This window comes from Gossypium arboreum, chromosome 1, assembly GCF_025698485.1.
Source record: "Gossypium arboreum isolate Shixiya-1 chromosome 1, ASM2569848v2, whole genome shotgun sequence".
NCBI classification, from domain to species: Eukaryota; Viridiplantae; Streptophyta; class Magnoliopsida; order Malvales; family Malvaceae; genus Gossypium; species Gossypium arboreum.
Window position 1 is genome coordinate 78108265 of NC_069070.1, and position 16322 is coordinate 78124586.

The 16322-nt window shown below is 38.0% G+C and overlaps 1 protein-coding gene across 1 annotated transcript; it reads left to right on the top strand.

Moving 5' to 3' along the window:
- Window positions 1-11974: 11974 nt before the first annotated feature.
- On the top strand, window positions 11975-15287 carry LOC108481418 (probable LRR receptor-like serine/threonine-protein kinase At3g47570). Its single transcript, XM_017784559.2, has 2 exons — window positions 11975-14659; window positions 14732-15287. Exons 1-2 carry the CDS (start codon window positions 12013-12015, stop codon window positions 15121-15123), a joined length of 3039 nt encoding a protein of 1012 aa, XP_017640048.1. The 5' UTR covers window positions 11975-12012; the 3' UTR covers window positions 15124-15287.
- The last annotated feature ends 1035 nt before the right edge of the window (window positions 15288-16322 follow it).

Here is a 16322-nt window from a genome sequence, read left to right on the forward strand (position 1 = left end):
AGCATAGCTTCACCTCCATTTGTGATATCATATAAATTTGCATGTTGCTACATTTCTTAAGTTCAACATCTCTATGCCCATTATAGCCACTCCCATAATCAAATTCTAAAAATCGGCAACATCCCTTTCAACTATGTTGGCGAATACTCCTCCCTTCTTAGTCCCAACTTGGCACCTCCAACAAAAGGACTTAACATCTTCCCTTTCATGCTAACATAACAAGCAACTTAGTTCATCCATACAACTAACATGTTAATAGCATCAAGGTATCAACTAAAATTTTAAGCTTCTTGTCAACTTCCAACTCTCCAACAACCCCAAATCCAACCTTGGGATAGATAGTATTTAGACCCATCACCCAAAGGTTGTGTAAACTTCAAAAAAATATCATTGAACATACCTTGATCTAAAGGACCACCTTGGCGAATCTTGCTTCCTCTTCTTCCTCTAGTTACGACAATTGCAAAAGAAAGAAAACATGAGCACTCCTTCTTCCCTCCTTATTAAGCATTCAAACTCTCTCATTTTCATGCCACAAGAAGTGAAAGAAAATGATGAACATTTTTCTTTCTTCCTCCCTCAACTCACGGCAATGGGGGTACACCCACACCATTCTCTTTTTTTCTTTATTACCCATATTTCTTATTTTATTTTTTCTACATACCCACTAACTAAACATGTTTGCAACATGTTTCCACCCATAGCATGGCCGGCCATCATGCTTAAATTTGGGTAAATTGACATGCAAACCCACCTTTTCACAACATGCACTTATAGGCCACCCTACATTTGCCTAGCACATTTCTAAATTTTCTCACATAAGTCCTATTTGACAAAATTCACTTATAATTAACAAAATTCAAACATGAAATTTTCACACATGCATATGTACATATAATGAGCATCAACTATGACAGTTAATTATTTTTATGACTCGGTTTAGTGGTCCCAAACCCACTTTCCGACTAGGGTCAATTTAGGGCTGTTACATTTCGTAAGGTGTTAAAAGATTGGCAACTAGTAGACAATGGGTATTCGGGATCATGATTTACATGAGAAATGGGAAATTTATTGAAAATGAATATTAGAGAAAGACTTATTAGAGAAAGACTAGATAGAGGAGTGGAAAATGTTGATTAGATGACTATGTTTCCTGGTGTTTCTATTCGACATCTACCACATTCTTTTTTAGATAATTGTAGATGACTATGTTTCCTGGTGTTTCTATTCGACATCTATCATATTCTTTTTTAGATAATTGTCTTTTCCTTATTCAAATTGATTAGGAAGATAAATGGAAAAAAAATTATGTTTGAGTCTTAGTGGGTCTTGGAGGATTCTTATGATGAGGAAGTTAGGCGAATATGTGAGTCAAGTTTGGGAAGTGTTATGGAGAAGCTAACGTCCCTTAGAATTCGTTTGTAGGAATGGGCAATGCACGTTAAAGCCAAGTGAGTTGGGCTACGCAAAATCTCACAAGAAGTTTGAAAGATTTGGCCAATTTCGATAGGGATGATGAGACACTTGTAGAGTCAATAGATGTCAAAATGCACCTTAATCTGGAGATTGAGAAGGAAAAAAGTCTATTGGGAGTAAAGGGCAGGTGAAATTAGTTGCAAATATGAGATAAAAAAATGACTTTCTTCCATAATTTTGCTTCCCAATGTAGGTGCATGAATCAAATTCGTGGCTTGCAAAATGAATATGAGAATGTGACCTCAGATGAACATGATATGGAAGGGATTGCTCAGAATTCTTTTAAGAACCTTTTATTTACAAAAGGTATTAGTGATATGGATCATATTCTAGCTGGTGTGAACATATGACAGATAGTATGAATCAGATGTTGACAACCAAGTATACGGATGATGAAATTTATTTGGCTTTAAGGGCATATGGTTATCCAGCACTTTTCTTTTAGGAATTCTGGCACATCATTGATCGAGATGTTAGCTCTTTCTACCTAGAAATTCTAAATGAAGGTAAGTCACTAGAATCCCTTAACATTACTAATATCGTGTTAATATCGAAAGTAGCCCATCCTTTCAAGTTAACAAATTTTAGACCTATAAGCCTTTGTATGGTTCTATATAAGATGATTTCAAAGATAGTTGCTAGTTTTCTTCAAAGAGTTTTAGAATGTTGTATTGATGAAGCTCAAAGTGTATTTGTGCAATGTTGATTGATCACGGACAACGTTCTTCTTGCCTACAAAATTCTACACAAGTTCAAGAAAAAATGAATAGAGAGGAAAATTTTTTTGGCATTAAAACTAGACATGAGTAAAGCTTACGATCATATAGAATGGTCATTCTTAAGGAGTATGATGTTACAGATGGGATTTGCAAATTCATTGATGGAGTTCATTATGCATTGCATAAGTATTGTCTCGTACTCAATTATTGTTAATGCTGAAGTAAAGAGGTATTTAGACCTACTAGAGGTTTACAACAAGGAGATCTATAGATACTTTATCTATTTTTGGTATACAGTGAGAGTCTCCCATCTCTTATGAGATTGGCAAGGCAAGAAGGCTTGTTGGAGGGGACTAGGGTATGTCGAAGGGGACCCTAAATTTCTCATTTAATGGTTGTTAATGATTGTATCTTATTTGGGGAGGCTACAAATAGAGGGCTCATATTCTTAAAAATATCCTAATGGAGTATGAAGCTTGCTTTGGACAGTGTGTAAATTATGATAAATTAATTGCTTTTTATAGTTCAAATACTTCTAACTGAGTAAGGGGGTTAATATCATAGATCTTTAATGTCCAAAGCTCAACGAACCTTGAGCAATATCTCGGTTTGCCCAACATAGTAAGTCTAAGTTAGAGATTCGCTTTTCAATCGCTAAAGGATTGCATCAAAACTAAAATCAACAATTGGAGTACAAAACATTTGTCGCAAGGGGGAAATATATTTTTATAAAAGCTATCTTAGAAGAAATTCCAATATACTTGATGGCTTGTTTTCTACTACCCAAATCACTTTGTATGGGAATGGAATGCATAATGGGGAATTTTTTGGTGGCAAAAAGGTCATGGCAAGCGTGGGATTCATTAGTGTGAGTGGAGTCAATTATGCAAATTAAAAGAGAATGGGGGTCTGGGCTTTAGATACATAACAAAATTTAATTTAGCGTTACTTGCTAATTAAGGATGTCGAATAATTAATTATTTGAATTTTTTGCTAGCTCGTACACTGAAAGCTAAATACTATCCAGATACTAATTTTTTAAGTGTAGGATTAGGAAATATATCATCCTATATGTGGGCTGCCAAGGGACTTCTCAAAGCTGGACTGTACTGACAGGTAGGGACAGGGACTCGAATCCCAGTGATGGAGGTTGCGTGGGTGCTAGGAGCTGTGGATTACAAAATATAGAATGGTATTAATAATTCAAACATCAATGTGGTGGTGAATTTGATTGATTCTAATACCAAACAATGGAAAGCAGAAGTAATAAAACAATACCTTTTATGAAAACGATGTAATTTTTTTTTTTTTTTGCATTCCACTTGCATGGTTTCCGCGTGATGACTATCTTTTGTAGCGAAGCAAGGCATCGGGGGAATACTTTGTGCGGAGTGGATACAAGCTCCTATTACAAGGTATTATGGATCCTACTCCTTATTACAACTAGAATGTATACATGGATGTTTACAAGAAACTTTGGGGGCTGAATCTACCCCCTAAACTGAAGATTACTACCTGGAGAACTTCTATGAATTTCCTACCTACTCTTAACAATTTACATTACAAGAGACTAGTGTCACGGACTTAGGATTCTTGCCTCACAATCCGTGCGGCCTTAGGCAGTTTCTTACTCCAAAAACGCTTAAGTCAGCCTAACTTCTACAAAAGAAGGATTCAACAGAATTCTTCCCAAAACACAACTTAAGCGAAAGCACCTTAAAGCCAAACAAGATGAAAGAAGAACGAGACAAGAACAAGCCAAAGAAAATAAGAACACAAGAGAGAGATTTTAGTGAATGCTCTCAAGAATTCTTATTGCTCAAAACTCAAGTGATTTACAATGAGGAAGAGGTCTCTTATTTATAGTTGAGCCTCTCCAAATCTAACAGTACAAAATTAAGTACATCAATGGCTAAGATGAAAAGGCACCTACCACCAAATATAAAATCATATCTTCTAAGATTACATATCTTATCTAAGATATGTAATCTTATAAAATAATATCTTGTAAGATCATGTTTCCATATTTGTCTAACTTGTAGATGGGCCTTCAATCTCTTCAAGCAATGGCCCGGTCCGATTGGGCCAAATAACCTCCTTCCTTCTTGATAGTTCACACAGATGTGTCATGGTTGCGGGCTCCCATGCGCAACCCATGACATTCTCCCCACCAAATCTAGCGGCGCCTCGTCGCGTCTTCCGCATGGTATCGATCTATCTTGTGTTGGAATTGCCACAAGGCTTCAAAGAGTTCCCAACTCATTTCACTATCAGGAATCCTTCCATCGGACTAAGTATTGGCGCGCGGCGGCGGTAGTACTACGTCGACCACGATCCGCTTCAATGTTCTCGACCTCTCGATCATAGGCGACTTTTACCCCATTGGTGCTCGTTCGGACTTGCTTCGATTTGGGTCTCCTCCATCTTCATGGAATGGCTTAAGCATACTTACATGGAATACTGGATGAACTTTAAGCTTTTCAGGCAACTCAAGCTTGTAGGCCACCTTGCCTACCTTCTTCACAATTCGAAATGGCCCCTCATACCGCCGAACGAGTCCTTTGTGTAACCCATCATGTCGCAGAATCAGGTGTAGTTTGGCAAGAACTGGGTCACCAACCTGAAATTGCACGTCCCTTCGATTTTGGTCCGCCCATTTCTTGTTGCGCTTACTTGCCTTATGTAGACAAGCTCTCGCTAGATCGTTTTGCTCTTGCCAATCCCTTGCAAATCGATAAGCTGCTGGATTCGGTCCTGCATAACGAGTTGCAACTGCATTGGGTGTAAGCGGCTGTTGCCCTGTCACTATCTCAAACGGACTCTGGTTCATTGCCCCACTTCGTTGTAAATTGTATGAAAACTGGGCCACATCCAACAACTTTGGCCAATCCTTTTGTGTTGCACTTACATAGTGTCAAAGATACGTCTCCAACAATGCATTCACTCGTTCGGTTTGCCCATCAGTTTGTGGATGCATGCTAGTGGAAAAGTTTAGGTCTGAGCCCATTAACTTGAACAACTCTGTCCAAAATCGACCCGTGAATCGCCCATCTCGATCACTGATGATAGACTGTGGTACTCCCCAATACTTCACCACATGTTTAAGGAATAAGCGAGCTGCCTCCTCAGCAGGACACTTCTTGGTTGCGGGGATGAAAGTTGCATATTTTGAAAACCTATCCACCACAACAAAAATACTCACAAATCCATCAGATTTAGGCAAGCCTGTGATAAAATCCATGGACAAGCTCTCCCATGGGCGCTCCGGAATGGGCAATGGTTGTAACAAACCAGCAGGGGCTTTCAACTCAACCTTATCTTGTTGGCATATTAAACAAGTTTTCACATAGGTCTCCACATCATCACCCATGTGAGGCCAATAAAATCGATCCTCCAATAGAGCCAAGGTGCAGTGTATTCCTGGATGGCCAGCCCATCTTGAATCATGACATTCCTTCATGACTTCCCTTCGTAAATTCCCATGTTGAGGCACATATAGACGTTGCCCATGAGTGTATAGCAATTTTCCCTCGAGCCAAAATCGCCTCGTCTTTCCATCTCTAGCAAGCTCCATTAGATTTTTGGCCGTGGGATCATGGGACAGTCCTTCTTGAATGCGCTCTAATAAGGGACTCTCGGGTTGGCTCATCGTTGCGAATTCCATTTTTCGTCTAAGTGCATCAGCCACAATGTTGGCACTCCCCGGCTTGTATTCCATGCTAAAATCAAACTCTGCTAGAAAAACCTGCCAACGAGCCTGTTTGGGGGACAACTTTTTCTGGGTTAAGAAATAGCTATTTGCAACATTATCAATGAATACCACAAACCTGGAACCCAGCAAATAGTGTCTCCATGTGCGCAAACAATGCACCACTGCCGTCATCTCTTTTTCTTGGACCGTGTATCTCTGTTCCGTCTCGTTAAGCTTTCGACTCTCGAAAGCAATCGGATGTCCATCTTGCATTAACACCCCTCCAATCGCATACTCTGAAGCATATGTGCGTACCTCATACGCCTTTGAAAAATTTGGCAATGCGAGTACAGGCTCACTCGTCATCGCTTGTTTCACTTAGTTGAAGGCTTTTTCACACCGAAGGTCCCAATCCCACACTTTGCCCTTTTTCAACAAGTCCGTCAAGGGTGCAGTGATCTTGGAATAGCCTTCAATGAAGCGACGGTAGTAATTTGCCAATCCAAGGAAAGACCGCAACTCCGTCACCTTGGTTGGTGGCTCCCAATCGGCAATTGCTCGAATTTTACTTTCATCCATTCGAATCGTGCCCCTCCCACAATATGGCCTAGAAATGGCACTTCTCGTTGGGCAAAGGAGCATTTCTCCTTTTTGACATATAGCTCATTTTCTCGTAAAGTTTGGAACACCTCCCCCAAGTGTCCCACATGCTCTTCGAGTGTCTTACTATATACCACAATATCGTCAAGATAAACAACCACAAAACGATCCAAGAAAGGTTGTAATACCTTATTCATTAGGGTACAAAATGTGGCCGGAGCATTTGTTAACCCGAATGGCATCACCAAGAACTCAAAGGACCCATACCTAGTTACACAGGCTGTCTTGGGTTCATCCCCTTCGGCTATTCTCACTTGGTGGTACCCCAATCGCAAATCCAACTTAGTAAACCATCTCGCGCTACCAAGTTGATCGAACAAATCTGCAATGAGAGGAATGGGATACCTGTTTTTTATAGTGATTTTGTTTAAGGCCCTGTAGTCGATGCACATTCTCAAAGATCCATCATGCTTCTTTTGAAATAACACAGGTGCGCCGAACGGGGCTTTAGAGGGTCTAATGAACCCGGCATCTAAAAGCTCTATCAACTGCTTTCGCAATTCTTCTAGTTCCGGTGGAGCCATTCGATATGGTGCCCTTGCTGGTGGTTCAGCATTGGGCAACAGCTCGATCTTGTGGTCCACCTCCCTCTTAGGTGGCAATCTTCGGGCAACTCTATGGGCATTACATCTTGAAATGACTTTAGCAACCGTTCCACTTCCTTTGGAATTTCCACCTTGAATTTTTCATCTATATTGTCTCTCAAGGTAGCTAGGTAGGAGACTTCATTTCGACGGACTCCTTTGGCAAATTGAATTGCCGACAAGGTTTTTCCCTCCATGCTTCCTTTCCTTTTCATTCTCACCATATATCGTTGGTTTGCATCGGAGATTGTCATGTAATTCTCGGAAGGGTGAATATCCGCATTAAGCCTGTCAAGTAAACTTAATCCAACTACAAAATCATAATCATCAAGTGGGATTACCTTAATGGTCGCTTTGCCCGCCCACTCGCCAAGTTTGAGTTCTACCCCTTTTGCCACTCCTGTTATGGGAATGCTTTCTGAATTCACCGTTTTGATTCGTCCCGAATCTTCCTCAATTCTAAGGCCAAGTTCCTTTGCCGTTTCTTTGGACATGAATAAATCAGATGCACCAGTATCAACAAGTGCATTCAATCTTCTGCCAGCTACGATGATGTCCACAAACATCAACCCATTGCTTAACTTCTCTTCGACACCTCCTAATATCGAATTAAGGCTTTTGGTGTCATCTTCGACTTCCTCGCGTGCCTCCATGGCCTTAAAAGCGGCTCTCTTTGGACAGACACTTATTCTATGTGGGCCTTGACAAAGAAAGCACTTCATTGGTCCTTTTCTATCCCAAGTTTTACCTTGACTAGACTTTGGGCCTTCGTCATTCTTTTCCCCTTGATCCTTGTCTCCCCCACCATTCCCTTTGGGTCTCGACTTGGGTTTGAAAGAATCATTATTATCAAACTTTCTACCCCCAACATCATAGAAATTTTCTGCCTTGGCCATAGCTTCGGTCAATTCGGTGATATCTAGGCGACGCAACTCTTGCTTGGCCCACATTTTTAAACCATCCTCGAACCAATAGAATGCTTCTTTCTCATTCAAGTCTGAGATCTGAAGCATCAACTCACTGAATTCTCGAACATAATCTCGAACAGTGCCTTGTTGCGTAGTTTACGCAACTTAGCACGAGCCTCCTTTGGCATGTTGTGGATAAAACTGCTTCTTCAACTCTCTTTGGAACTCCTCCCAAGTTCCAATGGTCGTTCCTCCACGTTTCTCATCCGTGGACCTATGTCTCCACCACAAGAGAGCAACATCAGAAAAGTAAATTGAAGCGGTGTTTACCTTGGTGGCATCATCCTCAATGCCAATTGCTCGAAAATATTGCTCCAATTCCCACAGGAAGTTGTCCACTTCTCTTGCGGACCTAATCCCTTTGAACTTCTCGGGTTTTGGAACATCCACATGACGTTGCTTCGGTCCCGAAGCCAACATCCCACTTCTCAGGGCAGCCTTACAGATTCTGAGCTCCCCCTTAAGCTCAACAATCTCTTCCTTCATGGCAGTCAGCAGGGCCTCAAGAGCTTCGTCCCTCCCTGTCAATTTGTCCGAAGTGGATCTGAGGGAGTCCAACACAAACTCCTTGCTATCTTCCCTCAGTTCCTCCATACGGGTTAGGACCACTTCGAGTGTCTCCTTCATGTCACCAACGGACTCCTCGAGATTAACCACTCGAATTTCCAAGCTCGACAACATATCCCTTGATCGACTAGCCTTTCTAGCCCTCCCACGGGTCTCCATTGGCTCATTCTGATCAACAACTTCTTTCGACATATCTCAAAAGTGCTTTCGAACTGGCTCTGATACCAACTGTCACGGACTTAGGATTCTTGCCTCACAATCCGTGCGGCCTTAGGCAGTTTCTTACTCCAAAAACGCCTAAGTCACCCTAACTTCTACAAAAGAAGGATTCAACAGAATTCTTCCCAAAACACAACTTAAGCGAAAGCACCTTAAAGCCAAACAAGATGAAAGAAGAACGAGACAAGAACAAGCCAAAGAAAATAAGAACACAAGGGAGAGATTTGAGTGAATGCTCTCAAGAATTCTTATTGCTCAAAACTCAAGTGATTTACAATGAGGGAAGAGGTCTCTTATTTATAGTTGAGCCTCTCCAAATCTAACGGTACAAAATTAAGTACATCAATGGCTAAGATGAAAAGGCACCTACCACCAAATATAAAATCATATCTTCTAAGATTACATATCTTATCTAAGATATGTAATCTTATAAAATAATATCTTGTAAGATCATGTTTCCATATTTGTCTAACTTGTAGATGGGCCTTCAATCTCTTCAAGCAATGGCCCGGTCCGATTGGGCCAAATAACCTCCTTCCTTCTTGATAGTTCATACAGATGTGTCATGGTTGCGGGCTCCCATGCCCAACCCATGACACTAGTAGGATCAACAATATGCCCTATATATGCCAGGAAAGTAGAGACCAGAGAGTATGTATTCCGTGCTTGCCCTGTGATAAAGGAGATATGGCAAAAACTAAATTTTGCTTGGTTGCAATCGGTGTCGAATTTTTACTTATGCTTTATTGGCAATATGAATAGAAAGAAATAAATTGGTGCATGAAGAATAGTGAAAAATAGGGTCAGCCATAGCAGATTTTATCATGAGTTACCTTTGAGAACTAGATATGTTGAGCAAAAAGATACCTGTCAGGGGGTCAAAGGCCAAAAGGTGGAGGACGCAAGAATGGTCGTATGTCAAGATCAATTTTGATGTTGCGTTCAACAAACAAGGAAATAGATCTTGCTCAGGAACTATTATAAGGGATTTAAATAAGCGGGTATTGGGTTCTAAAACAGTGATAATGGACAACATACCTATGGCGTTTGCGACAGAAGCTCTTGCATGTGTTTAGGCAATTCAAATGTGTCTGGATCTAAGCTTTTCAATGGTGGAGATTGAGGGAGATGCATTATTAGTGGTTAAGAAGATTTAAAGAAGTGAGGTGGATAGATTGGAAATCAATGCCTACATCAAGGACGTACAACAACTAAATAGTGTTTTCAAAATTGTCTGTTTAAACATGTCCCAAGAACAATGAATGAAGTAGCTCATTCTTTAGCGACAAAAGGGATGAAGAACGAAGAAGAACTTTACTTGCAAAATGAAATGCCTGGTTATGCAATGGCGACGGTGGAAAGAGATCGAAGGTGGGTGAGACCACTTGACTAAGACACTTCTGGTGTAGGAGGCTGAAGATGGATGGAGAGGCTGGAGAGAGAAAATGAGATCGAAGATAGAAGGATTCTTTTAGAATTTTTTTAGGAGCTATTACCAGTTCAGGTTCGGGTTGTTGCCTTCATATGCTTCTAGATTATGATAGCTCATTTTGGCTGGGTCATTATTGTATGTTTGTAAATGTTGCATTGCCCAATGGTTCCATCTTCGGATTTAGTTTTCTTTTATTTTACATATTTTCATAAATACTTTAATAAATTTAAAAGTTAAAACCGTTTAAAAAGTTATTTTAACATTGTAAATATTTTGAAAATATTTTTAATTAATATATTTAAAATTTAAAATTAAATTATTTTAAAAATTTTCATACATTAAATTTGTAATAGAATTTTTAAAATAAAAGTTTTTAACAAACATATTTAAAACAACTTTTAAACTTTTTTGAAATTATTAGAAATTTTACTTAAATATTTAAAACGTTAGTAAAATATGTTAAAATATACTACAATTTTAAATAAAAATAATAGAAATTTAAAACTATTAACTTGATGTTTTAAATTATTTAAAACTATTTATATTTATAATTTTTTCAATTATATAGTTTTTAAAACTAATATAAATTTAAAATCTATATAAAATGTATTTAAAATATTATACAAATAATTATATTTGGAATAAAATTTGAGTGGTTTATATATTATTTTATAAAAATTTTAATTATTTAAAAAATTAAATTAATATTTATTTAAAATACCATTATAAAAATTATAAAATAATTAAATATTATTTTAATTAATACATATAATTAATCCATATGTAGCATTAATATAATAATTATGATAATTAGAAGTATAATAGAAATAGTAATCTTTAACCACCAGTATTTCCTTTTACACTTTTTTTTTTCTTTCCTTGCCTATCAAGTTAGAGTTTTTTTCCATATTCTTTCGCTAGCTACATCGTTTTCATTATTATTGCTGCCTGATTGCCACTCAAATTCTTACTCCATTTTTATCTCACCCTTGCTATCAATTAAAAATAATTTTTACATATTAAAAAATAAATATTTTAAATTATTTATATTTATTTATGCAAAAAAAAATTTTGAAATTGATAATAATTAGACATGTTGATGAGTTAAAAGTTGATTTGAAATTTAAGAGGGTTTAGATAAAAATATTAGATCTGAAAATAGATTTGAAAAAAAAATTAAGTCTGTTTAAAATATGAAATGAGTTCGGACTTCAACATTCAAAGTTTGAGCTTGGACCAATCCTTTTTAAATTTTAAATTTTAAATTTTTATATTATGTTATTTTATATATATTACGTAATTTATAGCACATAAAAGTTAAATTTTATAATGTAAATATTAAAATATATTAAGATGATTATAAAATTATTAAATATTAAATTAAAAATAACATAGATTTATTTTAAAATTTATTTAAAAAATAGGACAGATCTAAATTTAATTTATATTAACAATTTATAAATATAAACAGATTTAAACAATCTTTTAAAGCTATATTTATAACTGGACCGAATTTGAACAAATATAAAATGTGTTAAAATTATATCTAATCCCGAAATAACCCATAAAAAAAGTACTAAGAATTGGTTAATAATGGTCTCGTTTACCATTGGAAATTCTATAAATACCATGCATCAATGTTTTTGAACTTCATCTCCTTTCCATACTTGTACACACAAATTGCTTTGGCAAAAATATGCCTTCGTCTTCTTCCCAGCAACTTGCATTTCTGCTTTTCATTTTATATGTCAAATGCTTATTTCTTTCCATTGAATCAAACACAAGCCTTGTTACAGACAAGGAAGCCTTGCTTTCATTCAAGTCACAAATAAAAACTTCGGGGTTTCCCAATCCTCTTTCACAATGGGACCCAAACTCATCTCCATGTAACTGGACTGGAGTTGTCTGCAACAAACACAACACCAGAGTGGTTGAACTCAACCTCTCTGGGTTTCATCTTGAAGGCTTCATAAGCCCTCATGTTGGGAATCTTTCGTTCCTTCGTTCCCTTCAACTTCAAGATAATCAGCTTTCGGGTGAACTGCCTGATCAAATGTGGAATCTTTTTCGCTTAAGAGATTTAAATATGAGCCAAAACAGCTTATATGGTGTGATTCCATCGAATATAAGCAAATTAACTGAGCTCAGATCTCTTGATTTGATGACGAATAAGATTACTGGAGCTGTTCCCGAAGATCTTGACCAGCTTGTCCAGCTTCAAGTTTTGAACTTGGGACGAAACCTTTTCACAGGTACTATTCCAGCTTCTATAGCAAACATTTCGTCACTCCAGACCTTGAATTTGGGCACCAATAATCTTACTGGAGCAATTCCCACTGAGTTGAGCCATCTTCGAAATTTGAAGGAACTTGACCTCACCATTAATCATCTAACAGGGACTGTTCCTTCTACCATCTACAACATGTCTTCCCTAGTTGTTTTGGCCTTAGCTTCCAACCATCTTCGGGGCAGGCTTCCCTATGATGTTGGGGTTACACTCCCTAATCTTTTGGTTTTCAACTTTTGCTTCAATGAATTCACTGGTGGAATCCCAGGCTCTTTGCACAATCTCACCAATATAAAAATCATTCGCATGGCACACAATCTTCTTCAAGGGACAGTGCCACCGGGTTTGGGAAATCTGCCGTTTCTAGAAATGTATAACATTGGGTTTAATAAGATTGTTACCACAGGTGACGATAGTCTTGAATTCATCATCACTTCTTTGACAAACAGTTCTCGTCTAAAGTTTCTTGCTTTAGACGGTAATCTTTTAGAGGGTGAAATTCCAGAATCCGTCGGCAACCTTTCCGAAGTGCTCTCGAAATTGTACATGGGAGGCAATCGTATTTCTGGCAACATACCGCCGTCCATTGCCCAACTTAGTGGCTTGACTTTGCTTAATTTGAGTTACAATTCCATCTCTGGCGAAATCCCACCCGAGATGGGTAAATTGGTGGAACTGCAAATGCTGGGTTTGGCTGGAAATCAGATTTCTAGTCGGATTCCAACCGGTCTTGGTGATCTACGAAAGCTAAACCAAATCGATTTATCTGGAAATCAACTGGTGGGTCAAATACCTTCTAGTTTTCAGAACTTTCAGAAACTGCTTTCCATGGATTTATCCAACAACAGGCTCAATGGAAGCATCCCCAAAGAAATTCTCAATATCCCTAGTTTGAGTACTGTGTTGAACTTTTCCAGGAATTCTCTCAATGGACCTTTACCAGAAGAAATAGGGCTTCTGGAAACTGTTGTTGCAATTGACCTGTCTATGAACCATCTCTCTGGTAATATTCCCAGCTCCATTGAAGGTTGCAAGAGCTTGGAGAAATTGTTCATGGCTGAAAATATGCTATCAGGCCCAATTCCAGGAACGATTGGGGAACTGAAAGGCTTGGAAACGTTAGATCTCTCATCAAACCAACTTTCAGGCTCCATTCCCACGGATCTTCAGAAACTACAAGTCCTTGAATCATTGAACCTCTCTTTCAATGACTTGGAAGGAAGTTTACCTAGCGGTGGGATTTTCAAGAATCTTTCAAGCGTCCATTTGGAAGGCAACAGAAAGCTTTGCTTGCCATTGGCTTGTAAAAACACTCGTGGTCGCCATGGAAGATTAGTCAAGATTTATGTTAGTATAGTTGTAATTACGACTTTTGCTCTATGTTTCATCATGGCTTCCTTGTTCCACATAAAAAGGGGCAAACCAAAAGCCACAGGAACTTCTGAACAACTGAAGGAGCAACATCAGATGATCTCTTACCATGAGATTCGCAGAGCAACAGAGAATTTCAACCCTGGAAACTTGATTGGAAAAGGGAGCTTTGGCTCAGTTTATAAGGGGTACCTTAATGGCGTTCACGTCGCAATCAAGGTCCTTGATGTAGCGAGAATCGGATCCTGGAAGAGCTTCCGAGCCGAATGCGAAGCTCTGAGAAACGTAAGGCACCGCAATCTCGTCAAGCTAATCACTTCATGCTCCAGTGTGGACATAAAGAACGTGGAATTCCTGGCCCTGGTGTATGAGTTCCTCGCCAATGGAAGCGTCCAAGACTGGCTTAAAGGAAACAAAAGGAATGCAGATGGGGATGGGTTAAATGTCATGGAAAGATTGAATGTGGCCATTGATGTAGCTTCTGCATTAGATTATTTGCACCATGACTGTGAAGTTCCAGTGGTGCACTGTGATTTAAAGCCCAGCAACATTCTTTTGGACCAAGACATGACTGCCAAGGTCGGAGATTTTGGGTTGGCAAGGTTGCTGATGGAGAAATCAAACAGTCAACCTTCCATTAGCTCCACGAATGTCCTCAAGGGTTCTATAGGTTACATACCTCCAGGTTAGTGCCACAAATGGCCTAAATTTTTTTTTCTCTCTATTCAATTCAACTAATGAATGGGTTGTGGTACAGAGTATGGATTTGGAAAGAAGCCATCAACAGCAGGGGATGTTTACAGCTATGGAGTAATGTTGCTTGAGTTATTTACAGGAAAGAGTCCAACCCACGAGAGCTTTGTGGGAGAACTTAATCTAATTAAATGGACACAATCGGCTTTCCCTTCCGAAGTGCAGCAAATTCTGGATCCTGAACTGCTATTGTTGCTGCAGAATTTGCAGTATGATAGCCAACCGATAAACCCAGAGACACACCATGATTGTTTAACAACAATCATTGGAGTGGGACTCTCTTGTACCTCGGTTTCTCCTGATGGACGGATCACCATGAGAGACGCCCTTCGCAAGCTTAAAATGGTGAAGAGCACTCTCACCAACCCTTCACCTCCCGCAAAAAACAGAGCATGAATCACATATAAAAATCTGTAAAGGTCAAACCATGCTTTCATATATAATAGTACTAAGCGAAGATCATGTTTGGATCCATTATGGTGCTGCCATTGCAGCTTGTAAACTAATATGCCACTGTAGTAAGTCAATAAAATGAGCCAAGGCTTGTGACCATAACAAAAGCTCTGACTGTTCGTTTCCAGTTTTGTTCCTCATTTTTTACATAAAATAAAAACCGGCTTGAATGAAAGACAATGAGAGGGGTTTGGGCTTGGGGGGACCTTGTTCTGTTACATAAATCCTCGAGTCTTTTTTAACTTGGGATTAAGGCTTGCTTGTTTAGCAATCAATTGGTTGATTTCCTTAAACGAAAATACAGGTGGAAGGCAAGGTTATATGATCACAAGAAGTTGATTTGTGACAACCAATACCAAATCGCAGTCATATGAAGCAATAGTTGAGGTCCTTTTCGTAGGTTGAGCAAAAATGATGAGAAATGTTAAATTTGATTTTTGAAGTGTATTCTGATTATATTTCTTTCCTCATATATATAATACCGTTTTCACACAAATAAGGTAATAATTAGGTTTAATTTTGTATTAGATTTGTGACAAGTATCACTATAGTATAGTTTTATATTTAACTTAAATTTTACAATATTTCCTTTTAGGATTCTCCTCAAATAACATATTAAATTATGTTTTTAAAATTAAAATATATATATATTTAAAATATCACTCCCCAAAATGGGTCTAAAAGATATAGGGTTAAATTTAGATTGTTATTTATTTTCTTTAAAAATAATGTAAGGGAATTAGTATGCCTTGAAAATATTTTATGATAGCAAACCATTTAGAATGAGCTTACTAATTCAGTGGTAAGACTTTAGCCTTCATACAGGTCTTAAGTTTGAACCCCTTAATAAGAATTCAACCAAGGTTTGTTTCTCTTTGTTTTTACCCCACCAAAAGTGATGAATTTTAAAATAGCCCGACCCAAAATTATTTTTTTAATCTAGTCCTTGGTTAAAAAATTTTCCGAGTCCTACATGAATTATTAAAGCCTATACTAATTAGAAAAAAAAAGTATTATAAATAGCCAATTTCAAAACAAACCCTAGAATCTCATTTAACAAGCTTTCAAGAAAACATCCATAAACACTTTCTTTTCCAAATCAACAAAATCTTCAAAATAATCCCTCAAGTAGATCTTCAATC

Bases quoted from the DNA above. Each gene is read 5' to 3' on its own strand.
- LOC108481418 (XM_017784559.2), top strand. From the start codon at position 12,013: ATGCCTTCGTCTTCTTCCCAGCAACTTGCATTTCTGCTTTTCATTTTA. The intron at 14,660-14,731 runs GTTAGTGCCACA...GTTGTGGTACAG, and splicing joins TATAGGTTACATACCTCCAG to AGTATGGATTTGGAAAGAAG.